The sequence below is a fragment of the Mastigoproctus giganteus genome, chromosome 5, assembly GCF_048544385.1.
Source record: "Mastigoproctus giganteus isolate SK-2022 chromosome 5, ASM4854438v1, whole genome shotgun sequence".
NCBI lineage: Eukaryota > Metazoa > Arthropoda > Arachnida > Uropygi > Thelyphonidae > Mastigoproctus > Mastigoproctus giganteus.
In genome coordinates this window covers 226736825-226761715 of record NC_143579.1, presented here as the reverse complement: position 1 = coordinate 226761715, position 24891 = coordinate 226736825, and the positions used below count along the sequence as shown (strand labels likewise).

Sequence of the window (24891 nt, the reverse complement as noted above, 5' to 3'; positions counted from 1 at the left end):
AATTCTGTCATCATTCCACTTATAAGAAATATATATATATATATATATTTTTTTTTTTTCTTTTTGGCTTTTCATATTAATAAATAGGCTACAAAGTTATTATATCTGCAATAAGGCCTCTAAGGTTGGGATTATTCATAAAAAACTAGTTTGAGACAAAAATATATAAATTTAAAAGAGATAAAAATACTATTGAAGCTTTTGGAGGTATCTGCCTCCTTCCTCAGCAATAATGAAACTTAAGCGACACATCCTCAAATACCAGGTTCACAGCACACGTGGATGACCACGCGCATACTCTGTATTCCTTTCACGTGTACCAGAACCAGAAGTGGCCTGGGGGCGTGGAAAAACTAAAACATTAATCTCTGGAAAAACCACCGCCTCAAAAAGGGGGTGAAGTCATACTCCCCTATCTCTATTCATGCTATTGTTGCCAGAGGATCCAATCCACAGACTTTCCAGCCACTTGTGGTCCCAGAATTTATGCGCCCGGTCAAGGATGACAGCGTTGTCGGGGGAGATCTGGTGTTGTTTTTCCCAATAGTGCTCGGCAATGGCGAATTTACTGAGCTCTGCAGTCCGTATCACTCTGGAATGTTTCACCAGACGGTCCTTAAGACACTGTCCTGTCTTCCCCACGTAAGCTCAAAAGTTTTCCACGCCCCCAGGCGTGGAAAACTAAACTAAAACTCTGGTTCTGGTACACGTGAAAGGAATACCGAGTATGCGCCTGGTCATCCACGTGTGCCGTGAACCTGGTATTTAAGGATGTGTCGCTTAAGTTTCATTATTGCTGAGGAAGGAGACAGACACCTCCGAAAGCTTCAATAGTGGTTTTATCGCTTTTAAATTTATATTTTAATGCATTTTAACGTATTTACTTATTTTATATTTTTATCTCAAACTAGTTTTTTGTAAATAATCAATCTTTGTAAATATTATTTTACAGTCTTTTGTATTATTTTATTTTATTATTAAATCAGTTTTAAACGGTTGGCGTATCTGTTTAAATTTGTGGTACAAAGTTATTACTCTAACAACCAACAGCTCTGATTCAGAATTGTTATTGATTATATCCTTTAATGTAAAGGGCATCAAAAGTATCCAATCCATGGATGTACCCTCCCCTTTTACAAGATGAAAGGTTCTAAAAGTGAAGAGTACAAAAGATATTAAGAAATTTACTCATGTAGTTCTCAAACTATGGACAAGAGAAGAAGCATGAACTACCTCATTCTTTTTAAGCGAGGAAGAGTCAAAAAGTTTGGAAACCACTGAAACACTAAATTGAGGAAATTTAAACATTAATATTTTAATATACATATAAAGTATAACCTCCCAAATCCAGCAAACTGCATGATCTGATCTTTGCTGGATCTTGAAAAATCTGAATTTAAGTGATCACATTATGATGCAATCACTTGAAATAAATTAATAAAAAATAAATAAACAAATATATACTATGTGCATATATATCAAGCAAACGTTTCGTGCGGGAAAATACAAATAGAGAAAAGCTGCTGTGCTATTTTATTTAAAAAAGACAATTTAAAAGTTCTAAAACATTCACTACATGGTAAATGCATTTAGGGAATCATTACCCTAATCCAACAGTTCCCAACCTTTGACTCGCAAACCCCTTTCAACATAATATTTTTATTGCAAACCACTAAGCCTATAGTCAATAAGCCTTCTCTGAAATTGTATAACAGTTCTGAATTTTTATTATAAAATATTTCCAGTACGTTTTCATTGGGGTTATTGTGCAATAATAAAAACTATTAAGTACCTATATATAACAAAGGTCTTTGAGAATTAAAAAAAAAAAAAAAAAAAAAAATAGTATGGAAAACTTATTTATTTAACATGATATACTATAAGATAGTAAACTATCTTAGATAGTTTACTATCTAAGATAATGACTTATTAGTAAAATTATAAAGAATTGTGAGAGATGTGGCTTCTTTCATTGGCAATTCTTTACTTTATATTTAATTTTACTATTAGTTATATTTTGTAGTTTACAAAAATATACCCATGTAAATCTGAGCAGATGCCATTACAGAATTTTTAGGGCGAACCCCCTGGAACACTTCTGGGGACCCCCAGGGTTTCACAAAACACTGACTGGGAACCGCTGCCCTAGTCTAATGCTTCACATACAAATTGTGAAACAGAGTAATCCACTGCTTATTATACTATGTAACAAAAAAGTTGTTTATATTTAACATTTATTTATATTGTGTATGCTAATTTAGTGGGGCCAATGGTTTTTCCTGCAGTATCAATATTTTGGCAACAACTGAAGGTTTTATATTTTTGCAACATTTATATGTATTGCAAACACAGGCCTCTATAGCCGAGTGGTCGGGAGCAGGAGTGCAGTAGCCCACACTGAGTAGACCAGGGTTCAAGCCCCTGATTGCTTAATACAGTCGATTTGCCAACCTACACTAGACCAGTGTGGCAGATTATGATCCATTTCCCTCAACATGAATTGTTGAAGGCTTCCATCCTGCAGTGGACTGATAATGGCTGCAGTTTACTTTTACAATGTGTACCAATAGTGATATACAAGAACCTGCAGTATTTGTATAAGCCCCCCACCCCCACCTAGCCAGTTCTCTATTGGCTGCCAAAGAAAGGTGCAAGTTTCTCCAGACTCATTTTGCCATTTGTGAATAATATATATGAGGTATTTTTATTTATTTATTTATTTGTCTTGGGCGGCACCTGGAACGTTAGTTCATCTCCGCCTCGTTAACTTATACAAATATACAAAGATTAAGTACTGTACAAAAGAAAACCTCAACAGATTGAGGTACACACAGATAATTTCAAAGTAAACAATGAAAGTAATCTTATGCATATTAACATAAAAAAAAAAAAAAAAAAAAACAAGTTCAAAGAAAATATATGAGGTATGACAATAAAGTTCCCAGAATGGTGCAATAAAAAGGCCGCAAAGTGAAGGAGCACAAAAATGGTTTTATTTTTATTCAAAGTAATCACCACCTGATTGAATGCACTTATTACAACATTGTAAAGTTTCTGAAAAGTCAGCAAAGGCATCCAAAGAGATTATGTTCAGTTCAGCTGTTATGTTTTTCTTTAGGTCCTTAGCATCCTGAAATTTCTTTCCTTTGAGGGCAGTTTTCACCTCAGAAAAGAGAACAGTTCATTGGTACTAGATCAGGAGAAGGTGGATGATTGATCTGTACAATGCCATATTTTTTCAGAAATGTCTTCACAACAAATGAAGAATGGGCAGGGGTTTGTGCAAGAACTGGATACCTTTCCCTCAATAATATTTGAGGCAACTGTATGTAGCACTGATCAGGACAATGCATGAATGCAGCAGTCTTGATCCCAGACTTCTGTAAACAAAACTTTTTCAGTCTTGGTGATGATTTTGAAGTCCACTGAATGCTCTGACACTCCCATTCAGTGACAGTATAGTCGAGGAAATTAGGATTATCATGATCAGTCTGGATGACATCTTCACATGACACTTGTTGATTCTGTTCATCATGAAGCTGCACAGTACAAATTTTGCAGACCTTCCTTTCCCTAAATCTTGTGCAGAATTTGACGAATCATTTACTTATTCATGTCCAGCTCATCAGTCATCATTCTGAGGGTCATATGATGATGATCTCTTGCCATAATTTTGACTTTTGCAACTCTCCTCATTTCAAGAGGTTGGAAACCCACTTCTTGGGTTAACACAAAGATCCTCACGTCCATCTTTGAACTGCTTATACCATTCAAACACAGTGCTACAACTTAATGTTTCATCACCATAAACAGTTTTTAACATTTCATACGTTCCTGTTGCAGATTTTCCTAGTTTAAAGCAAAATTTGATATTTGTTCATTGCAAAACTGTTACACGGTTGCTAACACTACCAACAAAACTAGTTGTTACTTGCAACCTGTTAGCCTATCAGACAATCTCTGTACAACCATCTGTCGGAGGAATTTGAGTTAAAACATGCTACTTATGTTTATTTTCAAATTCATTGAACATGACCACAACAGCACCAGTCTGGGAACTTTATTGCCACATCATCTTATAGATATGGAGCAGATGAAGCAAAACATCATTAGTGGATGAAAGTTTTTCAGTCCATATGAAACCTATTTTGGAATGCCCATGGGTAATCAAGAAAATCTTCAATTCAACACTAGAGGAATGGTTTTGTGATAGTCGCATGCATACAACTTTTGACATCCCTCTAATATGCAAGTAATCCACAAACTATCATGACAACTGCTACTTTTGTATCGTGGATATATCTAAGTTTAAAAAGACTGCAAATCAAAAATTTTGGTTGCCATGTGCAGAAAAAGGCATTTATGCACATTTTATAAATGTTACAGAATCCATTGCTAATGTTTCTGTTTGATTGCTCTTTATGATGAATTGGTATTGGTCACAATAAAGAAGAGTGGCATCTTGTCATACATCAAGTAAAAGTTTGAAAGCTGTGTTGTTTCGCAATGGGAATATACACTCATCAATTCCTATTGTACACACTGTTCATATCATAGGCCCTGCCATTTTAGCCGTTGAAGTGACCATAGACGTGTGCTTAAAATTAAGTTTTATACTAGTGGATTCCTTGTGAGACAAACTACCTATTGGTGAAATTGTTTTGAACTTTCTATGGGATCTTAAGATCACTTTGTTTTTCGCCTGATCACTACCGTCTATGGTACTGGTCACCATGCTCCCACAGGCTTAGCACTGGGGAGGGTGTAAACTTTCACCTAGCACTGTGGAGTGGGTAGTTTGAATAAATTTAAGGAAGGCTTGGACAAATTATTGGAAGGAATGGGGGGGGAAGAGATCTAATTACCACCTATACAAGGCTAGGTGGCAAACTTCTTTCTATATTTGTTTACTCTTTGACTAAAGACAAGTGTTTTTTTTTTTTAAATATTTGATCTACAATTATCCTCCATCACTAAGCTTGTTCAACCCTTTTATGATTATACACAGCAATTATATTCCACGCATATGTCTAGTTCACAAACTGTAGCTTCTAGAACTGGTGTCTCTTCTTAAGTGATTACATCTTTTGCAACCACAACTAGTTCTGTTGCCTTCCTTTCCTCCACTTCAAGCAAGTCAATATCTTTCTTGAAATGAGGCCTATGCACAATACAGTATTCCAGATGTTGCTTGACCCCTGATTTATAAAGTAGGATAATTCCTCTATCACTATTGGCAAAATTCCTATATAATTAATTCCTGCCCATAGAGTACCCGATACACTATGTGCAGCTTTACTACACAGTTCAGAACTTCATGTTAGATTGTATTCCAATCCCAAGCCCCTCCCATCTTCAATATGTTGAATGTTTATCCCCTCCGAGTTGATAATTTAATTTGGAATTACCATTACAAGATGCAGAAACCTGCTTTACCAGGTTAAAAGCATAACTGTCAATTTTTATACAGTTATATAAGTTATCTTAAGACTTGTTGCAGTGGCAAACTATGGTTCTTGCTATTAATAACCCTGTCCAACTTAATATCAGCAAATTCTGACATAACTTGCATAGTACTTTGGCTGACGTAGCCGAGTGGTCAGGAGCGAGAGTGCATAGCACGCGTTCCTTGAGTAGACCGGGATTCAAGCCCATGACTACTAAATACGATAAATATTTGTATTGATGATTTATTGTAAACTCTACTGACTAGGTTGTCGTGCCGAAGTATACACAGAAAATTTATTTTACTTTAAGCGTGGTCCCACTACTTCATGCAAAATAATTGCCTTAATTTATACTATTACACACCATCAGGCATCTCTCATACTATTATGAGACTATATTATTATTATCACTATTACAACAACAGGGTACCTGCCCACCCACCGATGAGTAAGCCAACAAGCTTTGAAACGGTGCAGTCTGGGTGGTAGTATCCACCAAGAATAAGTAACATTAGTCTTCTCCACTGGTGAAGCATTACTTATTCAAAGCAGTGCAATACCACAGCAAATTGTTGTGAAGGTTGATTCGCAATATGAGATACAATTAAAATGATGCCACTTGACATTTAATAGTTCACTACGAACAAAACATGGTGCAAAAACATTGACCGTTCAATACAATTGCCAATGAACTTGTGCTCTTCATTAATTACTCTCCAAAAATTGACACTTCCTGTGTCCCATTATCAATGTCATTTAAGAATCAGAAAGAGAAGTAATTCAAGTACAACCCCAAGGGACCCACTGCTAACCCTAGTGCACTCTGCAGAGTAAACACAAGGAGCAATCCTTTGCTGCCTGTCATATAGCCATCCTGTTATCCATCTAAAGATCTTAACTGTAATCCTAATATGTTACAACTTACACAGGAACCACCCATGAGGGATACAGTCAAATGCTTTTCTAAAGTCCAAGAAAACAATGCCAAAGCTATTTCCTGCATCCGACTCATGAGTTACACTGTCATAACTTCTTATTAGGTTAGTTTAATGGTTTTCTTTTACAAAACCATGTGGAATTAACTTGGGAATGTCATTCCTATCTAGGTGACTCTGCACTGCATTCCTAATTACTGCCTACATAATTTTCCTGACCAGTAGAGCAAGAATGACAGGTCTGCAATTATCCTTTTCACTCTTTTGAACCACCTTTATGGACTGGCAATACACTAGCACTTTTCCATTCCAAGGAAATTACCCACATCTAAAGAAGCCCTCACAATTAACTCTAACAGTTCAATGCATTCCCTTGCCACTCCCTTTAAAATACTGGTTATATGCAATCTACCCTTGTAACACTTACTCACCTCAAGATGTAAACATTTTTAGAGTAAACAGTCTTCTGCAATTTTTATATCACTGATTTTACGGTGTTCAGGTTTACTAACAGTTTTTCCTTGCTGTGAAAGGACTTTCATCTGTAAAGTTGCAAAGCACCCAATCAATTCATCAGCTATCCCAAAATATTTCAGCATTTGAAAGATCATCATGGAGTGGATGAGACAATCTCACATTAATAACTATTTGTTTTTATTAACTAATAATATTTCAATGCATTATAAGCACCATTTTCCATCATCTAAAGCAGCCACCATATTACTAAGCTCTTCTACCCATCTCACTGACAGGCTGCAACGTGTTAGCATTAGATGATTCCAAATAAGGTTCACTTTCTTTTTCAAATAAATTGCTAAGCTAAATTTGAAGCATTCCCCCAAATGTTATATTTATATTTTGATGTAAAGGATTTAGCTGGTTTAAAAAAAAAAAAAAAAAAACTTTCGATATGCCTCTTTTCTTATAAACTAATTTTTTAGAACAATTTTTCTACAACTTCGAAAAAAAATTGCTTCAATAATCTTAAGTAATAAAAATTGTGGGTAATTTTTTTTTTTTTTTTTTAATTAAGGAACTGCTCCTCATTATATTAAAAACATTCTTTACTACTAGTACTGTATATAAAAACTTACAGAAATAACTTAGATTGCATACTACACAATGTTAATTCATTTTGGATTTGGATAATTTGTTCACTAATTAATTTAGTAAGTCACATAGTAGCTGCTGATCTAAATGATATGAAAGTTAGGCATAAGTTCAATATCACTCAGATGAAATTTAATTTAAATTTGATTATTGTCTGGACGTAACAGTTTATGTAACAAAGTACATAACAATTTAGCCAACTAATTGTATTACATCAGGAGAAACAAATCCAGTGTGACTCACTAAATTGCCACATACCATACTTTGTTTCAAAAATGAAACAAAAAAAACAAACCTTACCTTTTTTGTTTATATATATAAAAAAAAAAAAAAAATTATCAAACTTAATTCATATTTATTTATTGTAAAATTATATCCAACATTATCACAAGCAAATATTCCTTCACATTATCAGAATGTATATTTTGGTCATTTCTGTAGTCTTCTTTATGGTGAAGAGAAGACTGGTGCAATTACTATTACATCATAAGCAGAAATCCTCAAAGAAACAAGTAATTTTGGTCATCTTGGTAATTTCTGTAGTCTTCTTTATGACAAAAAGATAACTATGGTGCAATTACTATTACACCATAAGCAGAAATCCTCAATGAAACATGAGTAATTCAGCTGTGCAAACAACCACCCCTACTTCCTCTTACTTGGTTTGTTATAGGTGTGATAACATTCATCTAAGTCATATAGCTTATTCCTCAGTCAATAATTTTTTTAATTTTAACTGGAGAAAAATTTTACTTATGTCATGGGTAGAATATTCTCAACAGTTCTAGTTTTCAAATTAAGTCCTTCAATTCACATAAACCAAATCAACAGTTTATAGTGATAAAGATGAAGATATTAACAAACATGGCCCCAACACACACACCTACCTTACTGAATGTTTCTGATAACTGTTATCAAATGTAACAGGTGTTACACTTTCACAAAAGTGTAGTAGACAGCTGCAGCAATCAAAAGATAAATGACTATCATTGCAATAATATTAATTAGAAGTAAAATGTAATTTTTTTTTTCTCTGATAATACAATATATAAATTTTCTTCCAATAGTTGTGAAATATTTGTTGATTAACTATATTATCTGTGTGCAAATGAAACTTTAATATGTTAAAACAGCTACAGTAAACACCAACATACCCCAGTTAAACAAATCAAAATGCAAAGATTGATTCTATACACTAATAAATTATGACACAAGCAATAGCGTTGTTATGGGCCTTTATGAGAGCTTGAAGGACAGGGTGGATGCCCTCGAAGGAAATAAATTGAGGGGCCCATCAAGCTCTCAGCTGCCCACATCAACGCCAGAGCTTGCACTTGGTCATCAGGCAACACAGAAGCAGCCCCCTAGGCAGAATGCGCTGGTCCCACAGGAACTAGTAGTTGTTGGTGACTCTATTGTCAGGGAAACGGGGAACATACTTTGTAAAAACGATAGGTGGAATAGGACCAGGGTATGTCTGCCAGGGGCAAAGGTTGATGACGTTGTAGAGCGGATATCATCTTTTAAGGGCACAAAAGGTGATATAGTTGTACACGTTGGCACTAATGATATTAAGAGTAGGAGACCGGCGGAATTACTTAGCAAGTACAGGTCACTGTTGAAAAAAAGCCGTGAATTAGGGTTGAACTTGAAAGTGTCTGCAATTCTGCCCAGACACGATAGGAGGGAGTATATGATGAGAGCCTTGTCGATCAATTCGGCCCTGGAGGGATTGTGCAAGGCTCAAGGGGTAGAATTTTTTTCAGCCTGGACTGTACTTGTTAACAGGAGAGATTGCTTCTACAGGGATGGGATACACTTAAATAGAAAGGGTGCAAGAATTTTTGCTGATGCTGTCGAGGCAGTGTTAGGTGGGTCGGAAAACTGCTAGTTGGGGGGGATACAAGGACTAATAGATTAACAGTAGCCACTGGCAGAGGTGGAAGTGATTCTTGCACTGCTTCTATTCAAATGAGCAGAAGTCTGAAAAACAAGATGCAGGATATTTCAGAGACTGCTGGTAGTCATTGCGGTACAAGTAAACACATGGGTTGTGTTAGGGTAGCTAAGAATAGAAACAGGTGCATGTATACCTGCGTGTACACCAATGCTAGGAGTTTGGTAAATAAATTTGATGAATTTGAGGTATTGCTCAAAACATCAAAGGCAGATATTGTTGGGATATCAGAGACGTGGTGTCACACAGATATAAGTAATGCGGAACTGGAATTTGGGGAATACAATGTGTATAGAAAGGATAGACAGGACAGGAGGGGAGGAGGGGTTATGCTATTAATTAAGAAACACATAAAGTCCAAGGAAGTGAAGCCAGTCGACATCGATGGACAGGGCAGTGTCGAGTCAGTTTGGTGCGACATAAGCATAGGGAAATCAAAATTGAGAGTAGGAGTGTGCTATAGGCCTAATGACTCTGATGAGTATAATAAGATATTGTACAGGGAAATAGAGTGGGCCAGTAAATCTGAGAGTCTTATAATGGGGGACTTTAATTTCCCAGATATTGACTGGAATTTGTGGGTTGGTCACTCGCACACTAGCAAGGCTTTTGTGGATTTATTGGATGATTGTTTTCTACATCAGCATGTTCGTGAGGCAACAAGAGGGAGCAATACTCTTGATCTGATTATCAGTAGTGATTCTTCATGCATTAAGAACCTGCAGATAAATGAACCACTAGGTGGCAGTGATCACAGTGTGTTGAAGTGGGATTTACTCAAGGAGGTAACTACCATCAGAGGTAAAGGGAAGGGTTTTTGTTTTCGTAAAGGCGACTATGATGGTCTGAGACAGTATTTAAATTCTATACAGTGGGACCAACTGATGATGTTACCAACAGCAAACTCAAAATGGGAAGCATTCAAGGAACTAATCTTGGAGGCTACCAGGCTTTACATACCAACTAAGAAATATTGTTCAAGGTTTAGGCCTAAATGGTTGTCAGATGAGCTAATGAGACATGTGGCAGAGAAGAAAAATGCATGGGATACATACAAATTAATGGGTGACATGGAAGCCTATGATAGATATAAGTTGGTCTGTAACCAAGTCACAAAGGAGATTAGGCAGGCAAAGGCAGACTATGAAAAATACTTGGCAAAGGATGCAAAGAAAAACAGAAAAGAGTTTTTTACATACTTGAACTCGAAAAGGAAAGGGATGAATCAGATTGGTCCACTGGATATTGATGGTTCAACAGTTGAGGATCCTGCTCAGGTGGCTAACAATCTAAACGAGTATTTTGCATCTACATTCACGCATGAGGAGTTATTCAGGAAGGAGAATGATGTAGGTAAAGTAAACATTGGCAGTGAGCTGGATGATTTTGTAATAACTGAGAGGAAAGTGGAGGAGAGATTGTTGAGGATAAACATAAAAAAGGCACCTGGGGTGGATGGGATCTATCCAGTTATATTAAAGGAGGCAGCAAAGGAAGTATGCAAACCCCTAGCCATAATTATGAGAGCTTCTTTGGACTCAGGGGAGGTGCCCATAGACTGGAGATGTGCAAATGTAACCCCAATTCACAAAGGAGGATCAAAGGCTGACACAAGTAATTATAGACCTGTTAGTTTAACTTCTGTTCCAGGTAAATTAATGGAGGCACTGGTTAAAGAAGCACTGCAGGATCATCTAGACAAGAATTCAGTTATAGCTCAGACGCAGCATGGTTTTGTTAAGGGCAGGTCTTGCCTGACCAATTTGATTGGATACTATGATGTAGTCACAAAAAAACTGGATGCAGGGAATAACTTTGATATTATATATTTGGATCTTAGAAAGGCTTTTGATACTGTTGCACATGGAAGACTGCTGCACAAATTGGAGCAGTGTGGCATTGGAGGCAAATTGCTGCTATGGATAAGGGGATGGTTGAGTGGCAGAAGACAGAGAGTGGTAATCAATGGACACTGCTCAACGTGGACTAATGTTATTAGTGGAGTTCCTCAAGGTTCAGTGTTGGGTCCGTTGTTGTTTTCGGTGTTTATGAATGATATTGATGATGGGATATCAAGTTTAATGTCCAAGTTTGCAGATGATACAAAGGTTGGCAGGGTCGTTAAGGACAATACTGACGCTATGCTGCTGCAACAGGATCTGGAAAGGTTGAACAGATGGGCTGAGAGGTGGCAAATGAGGTTTAACATCGACAAATGTAAAGTGCTGCATATGGGAAACAGTAACCCCAGAGCAACGTATCAACTCTGCGGTACTACACTGACAGTGGTGGAGAATGAAAAGGACCTGGGGGTAATTGTGCAGGCAGATATGAAGTTCTCTGAGCAGTGCAGACGAGCTGCAAGAGTAGCGCATGGTGTCTTGTCAATGATATACAGGAATTTTTCTAGCAGGGATAAGGAGGTGATTATTCCCTTGTATAAGGCAATGGTAAGGCCACATCTTGAGTACTGTATACAGGTCTGGAGGCCTCATTTCAAGAAGGATGTAGAGCTGCTGGAACGGGTACAGAGAAGGGCAACAAGATTAGTAAATGGAACAAAGGGTTGCTCTTACGAAGAAAGGCTTAAGTTTTGCAAATTACAGAGTCTGGAGACTAGGCACCGGCGAGGTGATCTGATAGAGGTGTATAAGGCTTTGAATGGTTTGAGCATGCTCAATGCCAATGGGATTCTTCATCTTTCTCAGAATAATCACCTCAGAGGGCATAAATTCAAATTGAGGAAGGACGGATGTCGGATAGATGTGCGGAAATTTGCCTTTGGCCAGCGGGTGGTTGGTTGGTGGAACCGACTTCCATCACTTGTTGTTGAAGTTGATAGCCTAAACAAATTTAAAGCTCAACTGGACAGGTATTTCGAACGAACGGAGGGGTGAAATGGGAGTGGGTGTTTTTTTTTTTTTTTTTTTTTTTTTTTGGCTGATGCTGAATAAGCTTGCTTTCTTGCATCATATGCCTCTGCTAATGCTAATGCTAAATGCTATAAGAAGTAAAGCAGAGCTGTATATGAAACAAATTAAAGTAACAATTTCACCAAGGAGTACACAAGATAACTAGAGCTACAGCTGTGATGAAAGCATTAAGTCTGTTTTCATCTTAACATTTTGATTATGAATGACTGCTGTGCATCAGAAAACTAAAAGGAGTTATTTTTATGACTGCAGGATATGACATGGACCATCCCATATTTTCGGCATACTATCATTAAATATTTTTTTTAAGAGGACATCATCCTCTATCTGAGGGGATAGGAAAATTATTAAATAAGCACCATAGTAATAATAATAGAGGCATGTCACACAAGAAAGCAAGCATATGAGCTTATGTACCATAGGCCAAAAAAAAAAAAAAAAATTCACACCCCCATTCCCTCTAAAAGTTTGTACATCTCCTCCTTGAATTTGTTTAATCTACAAATTTCCACAACAGATGGAAGTTTGTTCCAGCAATTAACCACCTGCTGGCTTAAGAAAAAAATTTCTGCACATTCTACAGCTTTCCTCAATTTGAATTCAAGACCCCTTAGGTTCGCAATCTGAGCAAGCAGAAGAATCCCATCAGAATCCAGCGTGCTCAACCCATTGAAGGCCTTACACCTCAATCAGATCATCCCGCAGGTGCCTAGTCTCCAGACGCTGCAATTTACAGAACTTAAGCCTCTCTTGGTAAGAGGACCCCTTCGTTCCCCACACCAATCTTGTTGGCCTTCTCTGTACACGCTCAAGCAAATCTACATCCTTCCTAAAATGAGGCCTCCAGACCTGTACACAATACTTAATGCATGGCCTGACCATTGCCTTATACAAAGGGATAATCACCTTTTCCCTACTAGCAAAATTCCTGTATATCATTGACATTGTCTGCATTGCTCAGAAAACTTCGCATCTGACTGCACAATTACACCCAGGTCTTTTTCATTTTCTACCACTCTAAGTGTAGTACCACACAGTTGGTATGTTCCTCTGGGGTTACTTCTACCCATATGCAGTATTTTTCATTTGTCAATGATAAACTTCAGTTGCCACTTCTAAGCCCATCTGCCCAAATTTTCTAGATCCTGTTGCAGTAGCACACTGCCATTACTGTCATTAACAACCCTGCCAACCTTTGTATCATCTGCAAACTTCAACACTAAGCCTGGTATACCTTCTTCAATATCATTGATAAATATACAAAATAACAGTGGTCCCAACACCAAACCCTGTAGGACTCCACTAATAACATTAGTCCACGAAGAGCAGCATCCATTGATTACCACTTGTTTTCTCCAACTCGACAACCCTTTTATCCATTATAGCAACTTGCCCTTAATACCATTCTGCTCCAATTTGTACACTAATCTTCCATGCACAACAGTGTCAAAAGCTTTCCTGAAATCCAAGTACATGATATCAAAATTATTTGCCACCATGAGTGGCGGCACTACGCATTTATATGTTAGTGCAACGTTAGCAACTTATGGTGATTATTGCTTCTTAGTCTCAGTCTTTTAAAATGGAGGCAAGGAGTTACCTTCATTTTAAAAGAAGCAAAATTAAATTTTCACATTTCATGGGCAAGTCACTGGGTAGAGCCCAATGCACTTGTAAACTGTTGTACACTGCAAATTAAATCACTCAAGTTCCAATATATCAATAGCTCCACAAAGCTGAGAGACTTGGTTTTTGGTTGTTTTTTTTTTCCTAGGAGCATTAGCAACTAAGGCCATATTGCTCCAGGATATGCAGTGGTCATTCCCTGACCTTTCCGCATCCTCCGTATTCAGTGGTGGCTGAGAGACGAACAATCACATATGTACCATAAAATCTGCTTTCCTGATTGACTTTAAAGATTGACTAAAAAAAAAAATCACATTCTTTCTGTCCAAATTTGCATTAAAAAGCACAAAGTCCTGGTTAAACACACACACAGTACTTGAACAAAACTTACACTTGGTCGTCAACTTACAACCACAAAAAAATAATAATAAATAAATTAATAATAAATCAGGAAGTCACTACTGAGGACACCCATAACCCATGTGAGGAGGCACATCGATGACAGGAGGCCTGAGGACAGCACCTGGCACACACACACACACACACTCTCTCTCTCTCTCTCTCTCTCTCTCTCTCTCTCTCTCTCTCTCTCTCTCTCTCCCCCTCCCTCCCTCTCCCTCCCTCCCTCTCCCTCCCTCCCAGTCGCTTTCACGAATGTTATTGTTAATTGGTTTTTAGGAGCATTAGCAACTAAGGCCATATTGCTCCGGGATATGCGGTGGTCATTCCCTGACCTTTCCGCATCCTCCGTATTTGGTGGTGACGGGCTCGAACCCCGGTCTAATCAAGAAGCTTGTGCTACCTACTGCTGCTCCTTCCCACCTGGCTACGGAGGCGCCTGTCGCTTTCAAGCATCTGTTGCGTGTGGTGTATTAATTAAAAAATTCTACTGAAATACCCATAAAATGTTTAGTAAAAGGAAAATGCCTTCATCTACATATACGCCAGCTAAGAAGTCAAAGAAAACTATTGATTTAGAGTGTAAAATTAAAATTATCCAGCAGTATGAAGGCGGAAAGAAAGTGAATACGATAGCATGTGACTTGAAGTTATCACATTCCACGGTATCAACGATACTTAAGGACAAAAAGAATTTGGGAAGCTGTGAAAGGTTCTGCACCAATTAAGTCTACAATTTTAACCAAACAACAACAGGAACCCATCCATGAAATGGAGAAATTGTTGTTTATGTGGATGGAAGATTTAATACAAAAAAAATACACCCATGAGCCTTCACACAGTGCAAGCAAAGACTAGAAGTTTGTTTCAGAGTTTAAAATCATGCGCCGGAGACGATCATTACACAGAAGATTTTTAGGCTAGTACTGGGTGGTTTAAGCATTTTAAAAAAAAGATTTGCTTTGCATAATGTCTCTATAAATAAACATCTCCCACCTCAACCCAAGAACATGACCCTGATGATGCACAATCCAGCACACAAGCAAAGATTAAAAATTGATTTTGTAAATTTCATTTGTATTAATTTTTACATTAATTTTAGATTGTATTTTTGTGTTTACAGTACATTATGTACAATTTAATTATAGATTGTAAGTTTTGTTTTTTTGAAAAACAGTATGAATAATAAACCAATTAAAATGTAGAGAACGCTTGAATTTAACCTCATAGAGAGAGATAGCCTAGGCATAGAAACGAAAGTATGTACAGTATTGCTAAGTAAAAGATAAAAACATTACTGTATTTAAAATGAAAAATAAAAGACGATAAAAATTTTAAAGATTATAAAAATAAATTATAAAGATGATAAAAAGATTAGAAAGGTTAAAAAATACTGTTAATAAATATATGGCCGACATACGACCTGTCAGTCAGAACAGAAGTCGGTCGTAAGTCGACGACCAACTGCACTGATAAAATTTATTCCATTTTTTAAATCCATACAAATAGAATTACAAAAAAGAAAGAAAAAAAAAAAAAATAGCATGTGGCAGTGCCTACTCAAAAGGCACATTTATAATCAGTATCCATACATAAAATAAAACAATAGATAGATAAAATAATCAAATTATATGCTTGCTTACCACTTAACTGACATCAAGAAACTCGAAGACCATTTATTTTAATTGTACTTAAACCTGACGGCCTCAGTAGCCGAGTGTCAGGAGCGGGAGTGCAGTAGCACATGCTCTTTGAGTAGGCCGGGATTCGAGCCCGACTGCTAAATACGGTCAATCTGCCAACCCGCACTGGACCAGAGTGGCAAATTATGGTCCTTTACCCTCAACATAAATTGTTGAGGAGGGAATTCTGCAGGGAATTGATAATGGCTGCCGCTTACCTTTTTTTACTTATATCTGGTGTAAATTTGTTGATCCATGTTAGAGATATTTACTCTCTTAGAATAAGAATGGGCTAGCCATCACAATATAACCTGGCTGGACAGTTCACCAATCAGCAGTGAACTGCCAACACATGGCATCCAGTTAACAAATGTTTATTAAATAACTATTTGCCATAATAGTGCAAAGAAGCCACAGGCTTTTTGCTGCATCAACAAAAAAAAAAAAAAAGTAGATAAGAAAATACAAATGTGCTTCCCTCCTCATGTTAGTAACCATCCAGTTGACCTTTGAATTTCTCCAAACTGTTAACCCCAACTACCGGCAAAGAAAACTTGTTCCAGTAATCAACAACTCGCTGACTAAAAGAAAATTTCCTGTAATCTAGTCTAAACCTGTTCCCCTGGCTGCTAGTTCTGGAATTTTTTTATAACAGTGAAAATTATGCATTCATTCATTTTACTAATCCCTCTCAGAGCCTTATAAACCTCAATCAGGTCCCCCCTAAGGTACCTGGTTGCCAAGCTCTAGTCTACAATTACTTACCTCATATGGTTGCCCTTCTGCCGATCATCATGTAAGTTGCCTCTTTGGACCTTTTCAAGAAGCTAAATGTCTTTTTTTCAGATATCTTCATACTTGGACATAGTATTCCAAATGCAGTCTTATAATTGCCTTATACGATGGGATTATGACCTCCCTATCTCTACAGTATGTTTAATGAATCATCGATAGGTGACCATGGGCTTTCCTGGCCTCCTATTTACACTGCTAAGAGAACTTCTATCTGCCTGTATCAAAACTCCCATTTCCCTTTCTTCCTCTACTGTTTTTAACTCAACTCCAACAAGTGTGTAAGTTATTCTGGGACTACTATTTCCCATGTGTAAGACCTTGCATTTTGCTGCATTAAAACATAGCTGTCACTTATCTGACCATTCTCAAAGCCTCTTCAAACCATCCTGAAGGAGCACTGATAATTAAAGACACTCAATCCTTACATCATGTCCCTATCCATTCATTTAAGTCATTTATGAAAATGAGAAACAACAGTGGTGCAAAAACCAATTCTTGAGGGACCCCACATCTGAAGAATATCCATTAATCACAACCCTCTACCATCTGCCCTACAGCCACCCTGTGATCCATCTTAGGATCTTTCCAGTAATCCCAACATGTTCCAACTTATACAATAAGCTCTCATGAGGAACTGAATCAAATGCCTTGCTAAAATCCAAATAAACTAAATCAAAACTGTTCCCTACATTCAGCTCATGAGTAATCAAATATGATCATGTATCAAAATAGCTTACCAGGTTAGTAAAACATGATTTTCCCTTAACAAAACCTTGCTGTGTGTCCTTCAGAATGCACTCTGATTCTTAATCATTGCCGCCAGGATTTCGCCTACCAGATAAATCAGACTAACCAATATGCAGAGACTTCTCCAATCCAAAGGAAGCCCCCTAAAGTCCCATCATGCCTTCTTAATTAAGCTCAATGGTTCAATCCACTCTTGTCCTTTCCCTCAAAATTACTGGGTATATGTCATTCAACATAAGGAGTTTTACTTGCCTAAAGGCTCAAAAGTTTTTCTAATAAACAGTCATTTGTAATATTGAAATAGCTAATTTCATGTATCTCAGCCTCTCCTCAGCACGAAGGGTTTTTAATTAGTAAAGATTGATGTGAAATGCCTATTCAATTCATCAGCAACATCAGCTGGGTAATCTAAGACATTTCCACATCAGTACACAGTGTCCAGTCTGATTTGTTTCTTCTTTGTATTCACATATTTGAAAAACTCCTTGTCCCTACTATTTGCTCTCTCAGCCAGTGCTTTCTCATACTCAGCCTTTACTTCCCTAACCTTATATGTGGTACTACTATAGATCCAACTTATAGCTGTTGTAGACTCCAGTACTTTTCCTTGCTCTAACTTTCTTATGCTCTCTTTTTCTGCTCTATCAGACTGACAACTCTGTATTCATCCATCTTGGCATCCTTCTCATGCATTATTTTTTTAATGGTATATATGCATTCATGGACTCTGCTATTATTATTGAAGTTATGTTTCTACCACCACAGTTGTACTGGGTTAAACACAACTTCTTTCATCCAGCCATTAGATCAAGGCATTATATCTGAAAATCGTTACAATGGATTTCAAAAAAAATTGATTCTGAATCTATTGAAGTAATGGAGACATTTCTCAATTGTGGACCATATCAGAATCAGCTTTATCACTGAAAGAAGTAAAACCATCAACATTAAATGTATGTTGAAAAATGTAGTAGTAATGGCATGTGATGCAAGAAAGCAAGTGTATGAGCTTATGCAACATCAGCCAAAAAAAAAAAAAAAACACACACCATTCCCTCCAAATGCCTGTCCAGTTCCTTCTTAAATTTATTCAACCTATCAACTTCCACAACGACAGATGGAAGTTTGTTCCAGCAATTAACCACCCGCTGGCTAAAGGCAAATTTCTGCACATCTATTCTACATGTCTTTTCTTAATTTGAATTTATGCCCCCTTAGGTTTGTAATCTGAACAAGTGGAAGGATCCCATCAGAATTCAGCGTGCTCAACCCATTCAAGGCCTTATATACCTCAATCAGATCACCAGGCAGGTGCCTAGTCTCCAGCCACTGCAATTTGCAGAACTTAAGCCTCGCTTGGTAAGAGGATCCCTTCATTCCCCTCACCAATGAGGTTCGTAATCTGAACAAGTGGAAGGATCCCATCAGAATTCACCGTTCTCAACCCATTCAAGGCCTTAAACATCTCAATCAGATCACTGCGCAGGTGCTAGTCTCCAGCCACTGCAATTTGTATGGCCAGAGTCAGTTCATTCAGGAAATATGGTCGAACCAGCAAAAAATGGAATCTGTATGATAGTAAAACTTGCTACGTCAGTAGGAGGGGAAGGTTTTGATGATATGATTACTGAAGCCCTTGTGGGTAGCACAGTTGATAGAATTGCCTTCCTCCCCACACTGGGCAGAAAAGACACGAGTTCGAATCCAGTCTATGACAGGAGAAATTTTTATGGGAATTTTTCACAATGTGGCTCAGTTAGTCGGGCAAGGGTAGCATGGTTTTTTCTCCCGAAAACTCTGGTTTTTCATCCAGCAAAACTGAAAATAGACTACACACGCAATTTATAAACAATATACACAAAGTAACATGGCCTTAGTTGCCGATGCTCCTAAAAAAAATTTAAAAAAGATATGATTACTGCATTCAAGAATTACTGGTAGAAAGAGGCTGGCAAAGCAGATCTGGTGGAAATGGCATTGGAGGTAAAACCAAATCAATTCAGAGGACGATAGCGCAGATGAAAATTCTAAACTTCCAAATTTTGCACTAAAAAGCATACAAAGTTAGCCGAGCAATTAGAATCTTATTTTTTGAATGCAGATTCTTGAATGAAAGGAGCCCAAAGTTCAAAAGGGAGCTTCAAAAATGCGTAGTTCCATATGATGAAACTCACAAAGATTTATCAAGCAAAAGCAAACAAACCCAGATTACCGATTTTTTAAAGATAGCAGAAGATACACGAAATCTAGAATGGCGTATTTTTGTTAACGAAATAGTGCATTTTTGTTAGCTTTTTGAACGTAACCCCACTTGTACTTTTTCCTAGTCCCGTATAACATGGTTTTTCACAACACAACATTTTATAGGAACCCAACTACCCTGTTATATGAAGGTTACCCAACAAATCATCAGATTGTGCTCATTTAATATTGTTAGTCCCAACATGAACAATAATGTTCTCTTTATCCCATTAAAAGCTGACAATCTGTTGGTAACATCATTAATTGTTGCTCCTGGCAAACATACTGATTCTGGTCCCCGTTTATTACAAAAAAATTTTACTTGTTTCCCTGACAACAGTCTCCCAATAAAACATTCTCGTTCACTGATGAACTCCCAATTACCTTCTTTGTTTCTAAGGCAAGCATCCATTTCTTCAGTGACTCATATTCTTCTCTTATTGCAACAAGTTTTGATTTGAGATCAGTGCACTTCGTACATCAGGTGCAAAGAAAAGAATTGTCAGTTGAGGTTGGTTTGTCCACTAGACTGACCTTAGAATAAATCCCAAGGCTATACAAGTGATGAACCCATGACTCGCACCAGAAATGGCCGCAGGCATTTCCATCCAAGTCAGTGTCCTTGGATGATGTACTTAAAGTGATTCTTGTAACAAAAATTATTTAGGTAAAATTTGAACTTAAAATACTTTATCCAATAGTGAAGTTAAAATTAAGCTACAGAAGCAAAATTTAATTCTTAACTTTAGAAAAGAAAAGAATTAAATTTTTAAAATATTGTAAAATTATTTTCACAAAATTACTGAAATAAAATTTACAACATTACCGAAATAAGATTTGAAAATTATAGGAATTAAATTTAAACAAAAGTTTTGCCTACCAGATACCTGATTTTAATCCCATTCAGTTAAGTTGATGGACCCAACTTAAAGCATGCCTTCAATAGAATTAACCCATCAACTGAAGAGTTGACAAATTGTATGAAATGCCTCTTGTGTCAAGATCTTTTGGAAACATTGTATATGGTGATTTTACCACACATGCAGAACTAGCAGATGGGTAGTTGCTACATTTAATAAGCTTGTACAGTATTCAATACAGTATTCAAAATGGAACCCATTCACAAGAATAGTGGTAGAGAATTAGATATACTGTATATTTTAAAATATTTACAAATTACACGGCTTTCTTATGTATGTATTAAAAAAAAATCTTTCCTGGACTGAATAAATTTGTTCGTTTTTATGACTAAGACCTGGCATTTATGTATAAAAATTAACTAGAACCACCACTATCCCCCTATTAGTATGAACTACTGAGGTCTTACTATAATCTGTTTTCATCATTTCAGTTAAAATGGCATGGGCAAAAGAAGAAAAAAACTTGAGAAAGCAACATTTCAGACATTACTTAAAAGTAATGAGGCCACCTCAAATGTTTTGTTTGATGCAATTTCAACAAAATATAAAAATCACTAAACTTCTTATTTGATAGCATATACAAGCTTAGTTCATAAACTTTCTTTGTTTTATCGAGAGATCTGTATCAGCACATGTAAATTAGTTCATTCCTCATAATTTTATAAAAGTTGTGATTTATGTCAATATACATATCCAAATATAAATGCAGGTTTAATTATAAATCATCACCATACAGAAACCTTAATGATATTTATATCAGCAACCATGGCAGATTCCCATACACAGCAATAGAAAAGTGCACACCAAGCAACAAACCAAATCGAGATATCCAGTCTTCCAGTAAAGTTTGTTTTTCAGTTATAAATGCTAATAGAACTATATGCCACAAACTCAAATTACAGGGTAAGAGGTACAGGATGGATTGTAGAAAATTTTATTTTAACCAAACAGTTAATTACTGGAATAAGTTATCTATTATTGGATAAAGGAGCTATGTACAAGTTCTATATAAAAATTTAATCCTCTGAAAACATTTATTAGCCATTTCAAGACCAATAATATACTGCAAAACATTGCTTCATTTACTTACAATCATGTGAACAAATTAGACAAAATAATCATTTAAAAAAAAAAATAAGTTTTCATAAATTTAAAAACAAACTGGCCAAATTTTAAAAATGAATTCCTACTATTAACATTAAGGGTCACAAATTTTGCATTACAACCACCTAATAAAGTTAATGCATTTTTTCCCCCTTATAAAACATATTCTTCCTGATAAGTCACTGCCAATTTCAAAAACATCTTTTTTCAAACCCAAAAGGCCATTTTCATTCTATTTTCACCATTTTGCAAATATTTTATTGATTAACAACTTTTATTTTGTACTTCTACATTAAGTTAAATTAGAGTAGGGCACATTTAGAAAGTTTCCTGATAATATTCCCACTTTCTTTTTTCCCCCAGAAACTGACAAGTTAGAAAATCAGTACTTTTAATTTTACAAAATGGAATTACAGTGCCCTCAATTTTATCTTTAAATTTCCCTTTATTGCAAAGCAATTTCAAGAAATGCTATTCACACAGCCACTCTGGTCATCTGGAAAACTGCCAATATGGCACGATTTCAAATCTTTTTTGTCAATCACTTCTATTCAACGTATAAAATTATTCATAATTACATTAACTTCAAGATCTCATTTGTCAAAGTTCATGGGAAATAACACCATATGATAAACCAGGGACAGATATGGGGTGGAAGGAATTGGGATGATTATCTCAAAGATTATTTGTGAAGCATATTAGTATTGGCAACATCATACAAGGCAGGAAGGCTCATACAGCACCAGCAAAAAAAAAAAAAAAAAAAAAAATCGTTTGTACATTCCTTCCAATACGTTGAAACCTTGCATTTACTTAAACTATGCAGCTTGCCAATCTAAATGGAAGTTTATTCCAACAATTGATTCCTCTTTGGTTAAATGCAAATTTCCACAAACATCTATTCTGCTGCCATCCTTTTCTTAATTTAAAACACTTATTCCACTTTGCGTTTCATCTGGGAGAGTAAAGATGCCATCAGCATTTAGTCCTATTAAAGCCTTATCATATACGTAGTAAGGTATCTAGTATCGATTTAGTCACCACACAGATGTCTAGTTTCCAGAGATTACAATTTACAGAATCCATCTTTCCATCAGATCAATATCCTTCCTAAAATGTGGTTTACAAAACTGTATGCAGTGTTCCAGGTTTGGCCTTTATACAATAGGATAATCTTATCTTTGTCTCTGCTGGTAAAATTCCTATATTTTATTGACAGAACCCCATGAGCTCATCTAGCAGCTTGTTTGCACCTATACATTCTTGCATCTGCATATATCTGTAAACAGAACAATGCTATTTCCCTCCCCCACCCCTGCACACACATACAGCAAGCTTGGCTATCTTTTCTGTGCCATTAATTTCCCTCCCAAAAAAAAAAAAAAGGCTGCATAGCCTATCATAGCGATTAATCAACGCATTACTGAATTATTCCACATTTTCCAAAGCATTCAAACATTTGTAAACAACAAAATAAACAACTATATGGAAAATATGGTTGTCATACCTCTTCAAATAAAGCAAGTGAATGCTGTTAATATGTACATAACGGGCATTTTCTCAAAATGTTTTATTAGTTTAAAAAAGTCCGGTCATAATATAACGATACACTACTGTATTATGATCAAGATCCAATGCAGGTGAATTAACAGAGTTCAGTTAGCCGAAATTCCTCGAACGAGGCTATAATTAACCACCGGTTTATTAATCATGATCAAAAGAAAGAAAGAAAGAAAGAAAGAAAAAAAAATGACAGGTTTTAGTACAGTTATTATTATATAGTGCAAGCAAGTACAGCTATATAGTGCAAGCAAGCCTGACGCTTATGCTGCACCAGCCAAAAAAAAATTCACGAGTTACCCTAAGAGAGAGTCACAAGTAGAAAGGAATCACCAAGAAAGAGAAGAATGATGATATCCAGCTCGGGACCCTGGGTGTGCCAAGCCCATACTCAACCAGATGTGAGCCCCTGGGGCTAACCTCAATTTATATAAATAAAATGAAGTCTAACATGGAGCATGACAGTCATTTTCAGTCTGTCGATGGCGCCAATAATATAAACCCAAAGTTCATATCACTCTTTACGAGAGCCATTTACAATAGAACTAGTTTTCTCTGTACGTATCAAGATTTCGACCTTCAAAACGAAAAAGATTAAAATAAATAAAATTAAAGACACACCACACAAAAACAAATAAGCAGCAGCAATTTTAAATAATTAACTTAAAAACGTTAATTCGGACATACTCCTGCAAATTAACCTAAGGCAGATAAACGAAAAAAATTAATAAAGGAAGCAAAAAAACTTCTTCCTTACCTTGTCAGCAACGACATGAACCATGATTTTAACTCTTCTGTAAATGAATGAATGAATGACAAATAACTAATTCTTATCTTCTTACTTACTTAAATACAAAATAAGTAACCCTAGTTTCACAAACTGGCTCTAACCACTACAGCAAATACTAACGTATCCAGGAAATTTCCGAAATTGCCCAACCTCTTACGCCACTGCACGGGAAAAATGTAGAAGTACAACTTTCTCAGAAAAGATGACGTCACTGTGATTCAGCAAACGTTCACAAACTGATTATTTTCCCGGATATGTTCAAGGAATAAATTAACATTCCAATGAGTGTGAGTTATTTAAGAAGAACGAATATTTCCTCCTTAGTAATGAATAAACAATTCTGTATAAAATTTCCTTAAGAAAAATCATATTTCCTTCCAGGATACTTCATGCAATTCAATGGCAATAGAAGTAAAAGGGATTACTTGTTTACCAGGTTTTTGAGAAGGGATATTTTAGTTTAGTAGCAAGTGCAGCAAGGCTATGAAGAGCTACTTGCAACTATGAATGATATACACTGTGCTGCCACTTTATTAAATACACCCCTGCTGTGCACACAAATGGTTTGTCCCACAACGTTGCAAGTCACATGACCACAGTTGTGGATATAGATGCAGCAGAACAACCTTTCTAGTATCAGTTAAG

General features: G+C 36.4%; 1 protein-coding gene across 1 annotated transcript in view; it reads right to left on the bottom strand.

Annotated features, from left to right (window-relative positions):
- Positions 1-24391, bottom strand: part of LOC150086184 (thioredoxin-2-like) — a 39314-nt gene extending 14923 nt beyond the window's left edge. Inside the window, exon 1 of the mRNA XM_090373767.1 lies at positions 24214-24391. Within this exon, the coding sequence (XP_090229893.1) occupies positions 24214-24237 (24 nt within the window). The 5' untranslated portion in view covers positions 24238-24391. The remainder of the gene's footprint in view (positions 1-24213) is intronic.
- Positions 24392-24891: the final 500 nt, after the last annotated feature.